At 38.6% G+C, this 9,931-nt stretch overlaps 2 protein-coding genes and 1 long non-coding RNA gene across 7 annotated transcripts in view; 2 read left to right on the top strand and 1 right to left on the bottom strand.

Moving 5' to 3' along the window:
- Positions 1-9,931, top strand: part of LOC111865529 (probable cytochrome P450 6a13) — a 47,023-nt gene that overhangs the window by 8,853 nt on the left and 28,239 nt on the right. For 3 of the 5 annotated variants that reach the window (XM_023853629.2, XM_023853626.2, XM_023853630.2), the window contains exon 1: positions 8,602-8,692. The exons of the other annotated variants lie outside the window; for them this stretch is intronic. In XM_023853629.2, coding sequence (XP_023709397.1) covers positions 8,685-8,692 — 8 coding nt within the window. In that variant the 5' untranslated portion in view covers positions 8,602-8,684. Of the gene's footprint in view, positions 1-8,601; positions 8,693-9,931 lie in introns of those variants that run through there. 5 annotated transcript variants of the gene reach the window in all.
- On the top strand, positions 1,232-4,544 carry LOC111865531 (probable cytochrome P450 6a14). Its single transcript, XM_023853636.2, has 2 exons — positions 1,232-1,982; positions 3,323-4,544. Exons 1-2 carry the CDS (start codon positions 1,766-1,768, stop codon positions 3,493-3,495), a joined length of 390 nt encoding a protein of 129 aa, XP_023709404.1. The 5' UTR covers positions 1,232-1,765; the 3' UTR covers positions 3,496-4,544.
- The window catches only part of LOC111865532, a 41,368-nt gene continuing 34,814 nt past the window's right edge, over positions 3,378-9,931 (bottom strand). Inside the window, exon 4 of the long non-coding RNA XR_002842987.2 lies at positions 3,378-3,465. This is a non-coding gene — a long non-coding RNA (uncharacterized LOC111865532). The remainder of the gene's footprint in view (positions 3,466-9,931) is intronic.

Genomic DNA, 9,931 nt, shown 5'->3' with positions numbered 1-9,931 from the left:
GCTTTGTTTCCCCCCCCCCCCACCGACCTATTCATTAGATCATGCTGCTAACAGGTCCTCGGTTGGCAGTTGCGTCGTTAGAGAAGCTGCGCTTACAGAGAAACAACGAGTGGAACGCTGTAACGACTAATGCCGCGGAACGGAACGTCATAATTAATTCGCAGCGGAACAAAATATATCTGTAAATATATGAGACTTCCAGCTTTTGGTGGTCATTAAGATCTAAGCGAGGAGACACGAATTCAGTCAAATCCTATTATCGTTTTCACGAACATCGACCTCCTTACAAAGACTCTACGTGGTTTGTTAACAAAGACTGGTATTGACAGTGTTGAATATCGGGGTTTAGGTCCTCACACCGATGTTTACGAAGGTATCTATTGTAACCGCTCGCCTCGGCTGCCACTTCTTGTAACCGTTGGGCGCCACTTCTTGTGACCGTCCCTTATCTATCTTTGTATTTAATTATTTATTTATTTATTTGCCCGCTTCGGTAGAACACTTGACTCTTCTCAGGTTTGTGTCACGGTAATAACTGAGGCAACGAGGAAAGTGCACATTTAATGCTAGTCCACTGATACAAATCAAAGACACTATTTCTGCTTAATCACAAATTGTTTATTTCAGAAGCAAACACTATATCTTTATTAGCAAGTACGGAGTAACGTACCCTTTTTATTATCATCAAAGATTAATCGAACCAAATAAAGACGGATAAATTTAGATATACTTGGAGAGTACAGCTCGATACGTCTGCCTCTGGTGAATTCAAAATGCCAAGTGCTTCTGCCCACTCTATTCTGCGGGAGCGTCACTTCATCCACTGTATAGGATTTGAACCGACGGCCTTTCTCCCAAACAAGAATAGTTTTCTAATGGCTGATTTTAACTGCCAATTCATCATACCATCAGTACTAGACAATCACATTACTAACTTTGAGAATAAAGAGATCCAAAGATATTGAACCAGGAACCCTACATGTGAAAGCGGTTATTTCTTAGTTTAGGGTCTAATTACACCCTTCCGAAGACACTTTTATAACAGCGACCCCATTAGCAAAACAACATTTACATCTTGGGCAGACTACAGACATGCCTTTTCATAATTGCCTCGAACCTTTAGCGGTCACCCAAGCTACAGGTAACAAAACAAGGCAGTTGTTCCTGTCCAAATGCGAAAAGCATGTCATAACTTCTTAATGGATGGGTCTCCCTAATAAATCAGTCACTCTATTGAAATGGCTAAAGGAACATAGTGTCCATTAAAGAGTATTAAAAGGTTTGGACTGTTACAGTAACACCACCTCGTCCCCTGATTATTAGCCACATAATAAACCACCGGAACGTCGGAAGAAACATCATGAAAAATTATGCAATAAAATTATACAAAACGTTATGTAATAAAAAATAATGAGCTCATGTAACGTCTCTTGGAATCAGAAAGTAATTCAAAGCATGCAGTTAGCAGCTTAGATTCACTTTCGATCACATAGAAGCAGGTTTGAGCCTAACCCTTGCACAAAACATGCTGAAAAGGAAATAATAAAAACTAAGGGCGAAGGAAAAGAAACCAAAGGGTTACGAATAATATACCCAAGGTAATTAGCAATAAGTCTAATGGGGTGCAAGTAACATTTATTATCAGTTCATCTATGACCTACATCACGATCGCTGCACTGACGAAAGTCGGCAATAAAACCAAAATTTGTAAGTAAACGCTTCTGTTTCAGAAACTCTCCGAAAATACCCGCCGCTTCCAGCGCTAATGCGCGAGTGTTCGAAGCCGTACAAAATTCCGGAAACAGACATTGTTTTGGACACAGGAACGCGGGTTTTCATACCCGTGATTGGTCTTCACCACGACCCTAAATATTACCCCGAACCTGACAGGTTTGATCCCGAACGGTTCAGTGAGGAAGAGAAGCAGAAGAGACACCATTATGTCTACCTTCCTTTTGGAGAGGGACCCAGAATTTGTATAGGTAAGTTGCACCCATCAGTAAGTATTTCATAAAAGTGTTATTAAATGTACAAGGATCACATTAAGTGATAATTATCTTCTCTTCTTATTCAGATGTTAGCCTGTTATGTCTAGGATATTAGTCGCTCCATTTCTAATGCTGATTCCAGTGACTTTTCTTCATTTGGAAACGATATTTGCTACTGTTATTCGAGCAATTAGTAACTGATTACTGAGTTTGTTTTTTCGTTTGTTTACTAAATTTGTGCTCTGGATTATATTATTGCGTCATGTCTTGACTTCTTGCTTTATGAACTGTACTCATACCCTTCTAAGAAACCATACTACAGATAATTATTCAATTCAGCTCCATATAGACTCACATTTACACGTATTTTTATATCCTGAATGAAATTCTGTTTCAGTATTTTAATTTCCGCACGACCGACTCTCATTTTCATTGCTCTTCAGCTTTCAGTTCGTTCTAAAATAAATTGATTCTTAGGATGGGTTCTGAAGATTAAGCTAATTGTTTTCCTAGTGCCATTTGCATTCACGCCTAAAATTCATTATATTCGAAATACCTTATCTTACCTGTAATAATTTATATATGCATTCAGATGCTCATTTTTGGTTTGTAACTCCTATTTTGATTTGCAGATTCTTTTGTCCAAAATTGATATACATCTGAGACCCATTCCTCATCCAGAGGAAGATACTTCATTACAGCTGAATGTTAACAGAAGCGTTTCAGTCCAAGAGCGATGAATTATGTTTCATTGCTTTATATCAGTCTAAATCCACAAATTTTCCTTAGGATATGCTAATAGTTTTCCCATTGACATTAATGGACACACCTAATTCCCGTTAGATCTGAAGTACCTGTTCTTTCCAGTAATATATATATATATATATATATACACATCCAGCCTTATGCCCTTGTAACTCTCTCTTTTTTTTTATTCTGTGTCCACACAAGGCGTAAGAATAGTGGAAAGTAATACTTAAATAAAGTAGGTGCACCAAAACAATTTTTCATTTTAATTATGTGTGTCTGATATTCGTTATTATAGATGCATAACCAACGTTGCGAAATTACAGTGCGGTAGTCACGCTAAATAGAAACAAGAAATTAGTACCAATAGTTCGTAAAATACACGCCATACAGAAATTGTTTCGGGTACAGAGCACGGCTTTTATTGAAATCCGGACTGTATACTCTCTGTCAGTTTTTGTGTGATGACTAAATTCTGAGCATAACGATAAAGTTCATGTCAACTATTTTAGCATTATTTAGTGTACCACAAGCAGGCGAACTTTTGTTTGCTGACTTACTAATCAATGCATAAACATCGGTTCCAGGGATGCGGTTCGGATTGATGCAAACCAAGGTGGGACTGGTTTCTCTTCTGTCCAAATACCAGTTCAGTGTAAGCAAGAAAACTCCTGTTCCTCTGGTTTTCGATGGGAAGTCATTCATACTGACTCCTGCTGGAGGAATGTGGCTGCAGATCAAAAAGAGAAGCATGGAATAAGCTGAACTCCTGCTCTGAATACAAGCAACATACGTCTTTACGACACACCAGAAGTCTCAAAATTATAAATGATTATAAGTTTCAGCTAACTTTCTCAGGTGGTTAGTTGCCGGCTTGCCACTGCGGAGGGTCGGATTCGAGCCCAGGTCACATCATGTGGGAATTGTGGTGGACAAATTGGCACTGGGGCAGGTTTTCTGCGAGTACTTCGGTTCCCCTTACTAATTCCCATTCCAGCGACTTCTCCTCAATCATCATCTGCCATCCGGTACCAGTACAATAGGCCAGTTAGTGGCCGACGTACCAAGTGGACTAAGTCTCGCCCCACTCAAAGAAACTAAAAAATAACTACAACTAACCAAGGGTTTGAACATGCCGGTAAACGAGTGGCAGTTTATAACTTGAAGTGAGCCAGAACTACATCTTCGCCGTGTTACGTGTACTTGATTGTTCAACTTCAACATAACGGCCCATTACTATGTAGCTTGAAATTATTAAACATTTTAGACACAAAATCTGTGAAAATTTTGAAGTTTTCAATGTTCATTTCTGGCTTAAAGAAAGAAAAGTGAGGGAGACCTCCCTAAAACTAAACAAAACTTGGATCGTATTGTTACGAGAAATGTTACTCAGTGTTATCAATCCTTGAAGTAAGGCGTATGGCCATATTTATGTATTACTGATAAGTTTCAGTGTTCTCATGACAATCCCTACTTCTGCAAGTCTAGCAGACGTCAACCATCTTACTTGAATCCTAGAACAGAACCTGTCATTGTAGAAAGTTGTCCTTATGCTGCTATAGATAATAAAGATTAGAACAACCTCCTAACTCTTCCATGTTCACTAATCAGTGTTATATAACAGTATTGGGTAAATTATGGCGGTAAGGTTGTCAGCCTTACGCGCCGGCCGCGTTTTACTTCAAAGGAAAGTTTTTATGGGAAGTTATATGTGTTATTAAATAATTTGTATTCTTAATCTGGTACCTGTCACCACCTCTGGCTGCAGCGGTAAATATTAAGAGATAAATATGAATAGTTTATTGTAAAGCAAGCCTTTTCTCCGGTACCATCCGTCGTTGGTTTAACCTTCCTATGGGGAATAGATCTCTCGTGGCTCAGTTATTCGTACAGTAAAAAATCCCCCCTTTTTTAGCCGAATGTTCATTTTCGTGTTCGCAGTCAGTTTTGGGTTAATTTTCAAATGTTCCTTATATGAAAGAGATCTTCGATGGTACATCAGTACAAATATTATGTTTCTGGTCATTACCCATCGTCCTTTTTTTATTCAAAACACAGCCTTGTTCATTTTTCAAAACGGCCGTGTTTTTAGATAAAGAGTGGACGACAGATAACGTCGAGGAACTTAATATTGGTTTCTATAAAAATATTTTTTCTACTTAGAACGAAACTGTCAGAATGCTTCAGCGAACCTGTAAGTTAACGTATCTCATTTACGTACAAATTTGGGTATATGGAGTGGAAATATGGAGATGTGCTAGCAAAACCAATATTTCCATAATCCAAAGATGTCGGCCAAAGATACTACGTATGATTACTAACGCCCCGCGGTATGTTTCCAATATAACACTCCATGAAGTCCTGAAAGTGCCACTAGTAAAGGAAGTCATAATAGGGAAAAGCACAAGATACCTCAATAAAATAGGACATGAGAACATACTAATACAACCGTTACTGGAACCACACAATGGACGAAGACTAAAAAGGAATTGGCCAGCCGACCTGAGAGAGGGTTAACGAGCGCTTATCTCTGGATAAGCCCTCTCCACGTCACGAAGAATACTACAGCTAATTAGCTTATAGAATCAAATGTAATTCTGATTGCTAATTTTATGTAAATAAAAAAAAATATCATTTACGTCAGCCTGGATAGCGAAGCTGGTATAGCGGTTGGCTATGAACTGGACGGCCGAGGGGTCGAAGTTCGAGTCTCAGTAGGTGTGAGATTTTTCTCTCCTTCCTATCGTCCAGATTTGTTCTGAGGACAACCCAGCCTCCTATCCAGTTGATACAGGGGTTCTTTCTCCGGTGATAAAGCGGCCTGGACGTCAAGCTGACCATAAATCTCGAACTAGAGCCGATGTCAACAAGACGTGTGTCTGTACATACAGTTTCATGACGCAGTGTCTAATTAGTTAGGTTCAGGGACATCTTTTTCTTTATCATTATACAATTCATTTATATGGAATTTAGTAAATGTATAGTCGGTGTATATATACGTAGTTTCAATTGGTATGAAACATCTTAGTAAAATGAAATAATATAAAAGAAGGAGAGAAAGTCTCGCAAGCGGACATTGCATACTTTTACGGTAATGGCTCTCTATTTACCTATAGGAACTTAAAAAAATTCATGAAAATTACCAGCCAAAGTAGCCGACCTACGTGTCGAGAATCGAAAACGGGTCCTCTCGTTTGTGCTTATGTTTGTGTATGTATATGTGTGCGTGCTGCGGAGTAGAGTGGGGAGCGGAGGGATGTTGTGATTGTGCTCTGCTTCCTCCCCTTGTGTCTTTAAACTAATTTTCCTGTTTACAAGAATGTTTTGTTCCTAGATTATTACACGTAATATGTTTCATGTGCAAAAGTTACGTATTACCCTCCAATGTGGAAGGATGAAGACGTATTGTAGAGTATATACAGATCTGAAATATGACAGAACTGGCCCAGCTGAAGGAATTATTTAAAACTCCGTCTGGAAATAGTAAGGATCAGAAAAGAATCAGGATCTAGTTTCGTACCAATATATATCCCCAGTACAGTTTTATCAATTTGCGAACCTGCTAGGTGTCTCTAATTAAATTTATAATGAATATCATGCTGGTGGAGGCAACTTAACATATAGTACCATTGATTAATCATTTAGGTACTTAGTTATTCATTTACAATTCATTTAGTGAAATTTCAATACCTCAGATTTTACTGCGTTGTCTGGTAGGGCGATTAGTGAGTAATGTACTGGAAAATATGTGGAGGGGAGCGATCGTAATCCAACTTCAGGTACTGTCCCAAAAGTGTCCTTGATTGACTTAGGAAATCTATGAAAAATCTGTCTTGATGTAAAATCTAAGGTTATCCCCCTTGGTTTAGATTCGTGTTATTGTGTTCTGCCATTCTGTTATCTGACATGTGAGAATAAACATTTAGGAAAAAAAATTTTGCCTTCATGTTTGCGGTTGAAGTAATCAAGAAACTGAAGGCAATGTATTCAACCGAAGCGCTGGTGACCACATACCAGAATATAACACTGTCACAGCCAAGAAGATAACGTACTTCGGTTCTAGATTTAACTCTGGGACCTCCAAAATACGATACACGAGTATCGCCCACTCGCCCGCAACATCCGATATACGTGGGCGTAAGACGGAGAATCGCTAATATTTGGTCATAATTCCTTAAGGTTACGAGTCCTCTACAACCAAGCAATTTCTGTTAAAGATCTGTCTCTTTAGAGCCATGCTTGAAGGAGGAAATAACTTTGAAAGAATATGCATTTATTTTTCGCGAAATATCAGTTTGCTGATGGAAGTCGGTCCGAACGTTTAGGACCCGAAACAGCTCGATGCCACATACTCGTATAGTATTGTAGATCCGGGACTGTCTCTGAAAGTTCGATGCTTCTAGGAACATAGGTTTCCAGCCCTTACATATTCATTACGGCTGGCCATTCTGGACCAAGCAGACCCACAAACTTACGTTCTCATTTTAGTCGCAGTTTCATGCCGTGTAGGTAGGCTGTCACAATTTGGCCAGGGAACCCTATCGTACTCGAAAATCTTCTACGAAAATCCTAATTTTATTCTTACAAATGAAGCTAAGAAACTAGATCACACACACACACACGCAGGTACAATATAATACCAAGTGTTAAACATGAATAGGATCAATATACTTAACTGCATATATTTATAAACAAATTTACATTTTATACATATGGCCCCGTGTGGAGGTGGGTTCTAATTCCTCCCGTCATAGCACTGCGAGTCGTAGGAGGCGACGATAGGGGAACCCAGTGCCTAGGGTTATAACTGGGCCACCCTCTTCCTATGGGATATAAATACAGGGACCTAGCCCTCCAGGATGGGGGAGTCTCGAAGCGGAGACAGTAAAATATGGACACTAGGTTTATGGAACTCAGACCCGAGAATGACTGCGCTGGCGAGCGTCAACAGCGTAAACTGCAGACCCGTCCTCTCGTCAGAGTGAGCGCCCCACATCAAATCCGCACCTCTGTGACAGTAATAAAAGTGTGGTCATAAGCACAAGATGGGCGCTTGACACCGAGACAGACTGCCCGACTGACCATCTGTAGTAACATAACTTCACCACTATATTTAAACATACGTGTATATGTGAAAGATCAAGTTTGAAACTATTATTCCACATATTTGGATTTTTCAGTGAGAAATGCGGCTTTATTTTTTTCTTCGTAATTTTATTTTATGTTTGGCTTGATACTGGGAAGTTTAATTCCTGGATCTGGCATTGCATTTAGTCTGAACCTGTATTTTGCACTTGTTATTGTGTAAATCGAGAATCCGTTTAAGCCGAAGTATGTGCAGACCAAGGGTATCAACTAATAAATTTCGCGTCTTGATCAACTTTCAATCCGACGCAAAAACGCAGTTTCCTTTAACAATTAATCCTTTGATAGTGGCATTTGCTGTTCAGAAGAAACTACAAAATGGTATTATTTTAAGTGAAGTATGTGGTGGTGATGATAATGTTCATGATGTGATCATAATAATAATATTAATAATAATCATAATAATTCTCAATTATTTACATGCAAACTTAACACCCCATAGAGTAATTACAGAGTGAGTATGAATACAGAAAAAACAAGAAAGCAGAAAGGAATAGAAAAAGGGTAAATTTTTATCATTTGAATGGTGATTATTATATTAAAGACATAAGCTGTGTAATGCCGACTTGCGCGATAATGACCTCGTATCAATTTCAAGGTCACTAATTTAGAAGCGACGAAACAGGCGTTTCCGGCTGAAGGAAGTATCACGCAACTACCAATCATATGGCGAGAACTGATGTCATTATTTTCTGCTCGGGAAAGTTAGTCACATATGTTGGTCTGTCAGAAAGCGTGTTTGAAGTGCGACATTCAGGACAACAGATTCGTGTGTCCCGAGTATAACGCAGCACAAAGTCTTATATGTACAAGTAAGTTCCTTGTTCTGTCCTAGAATACTTTTCAACTAATAAAAATAATTGTTAAGTAATAAGAAGAGCTGCAACAGAAGCGACAATTGTGAGAGCTGTACACTGTTGCCAATACATTCCTGAGCGTTCCTTCATACGTCTACATCCAGTCGCAGCCCACTGTTGATGGAAACGTTACAATGCCTGGAGTCTTAAGCTGTTTTGTTGATGAAAATTCAGTAAAATATTGCAATGCTTCAAATCTTAGCTCTTAACATTATCTCCACCCCCCACCCCCTCCCCATTTCCATTTTGATCATGGAAACAATTTATGTCTGAAAACCGTCACATTAAAATATAAACCGAATTATTTAAACGTATGGTTATCTGAAGTTATGTATATAGAGATAAATTATTTTATTGCTTAACGGTCATGCTCTTTATTATTACTATAGATTATGACATCATCGTCACCATCATCAACATTGTAATGTTACGTGGACTTCTGCAGGAATTGCATCTGTATAATCATACGAAATTTTATTTCCATAATATAAAGTCTGGATCTTTGACTCATAATATTGGTAGTATTACATTTAATTATAAATTACGTAGGAACCAAGTACGGTGTCCCCAGTGTGTTAAGGATCACTTAATCTTATTGAATATTTCCGTAATTTTTACAAACGTGTTAATTACAAATTTTATTGTTGAGGTTTATAAGTAATGACTTGATGGTTTACATTATATTTTCTTTTTCGGCTTCTGATATTCTTGTGATTTGGTAAAACACGTCCTCGTGCGAACTAATCTTTTGTACGCTTCAGTCGCCTCGAACTCAGTTATGTTGACTTATCCGTCTAAACTCGAAGGAAATAAACAAAATTTGCAGTCTTACGCTATATCAGAATTCATATTCGCATTTATGATGATGACGCGTAAGCTAGACTGAATCTTTTGACATTTCAGTATAAGTTGCCTACTCTCCTAACCACTGTGCTCCATTTTTGCCAGTTTATTTAAAAATCAGTTAGTTGCTCATCCATTCTTTGTACTGTTTATCCGAACTGTTCATTCCACACCATTAACTGACTGAAAAATAGACTTGTCCTTTTCATTTTATCTCGGCACGGACCACGTAGAAGACACTGTTCCTCTGTTAAGTTTGCGTCCTTGGGATGCCACGAGATAACTACTCAGTCACTGCCTAGCAAACACCGTTTAACCCTCTTTTCAAGGTCGTAGCCAAGAAAAGGGTGT

Source organism: Cryptotermes secundus, unplaced genomic scaffold, assembly GCF_002891405.2.
Source record: "Cryptotermes secundus unplaced genomic scaffold, Csec_1.0 scaffold722, whole genome shotgun sequence".
Lineage (NCBI taxonomy): Eukaryota > Metazoa > Arthropoda > Insecta > Blattodea > Kalotermitidae > Cryptotermes > Cryptotermes secundus.
This window is presented reverse-complemented; position numbering and strand designations above follow the sequence as displayed.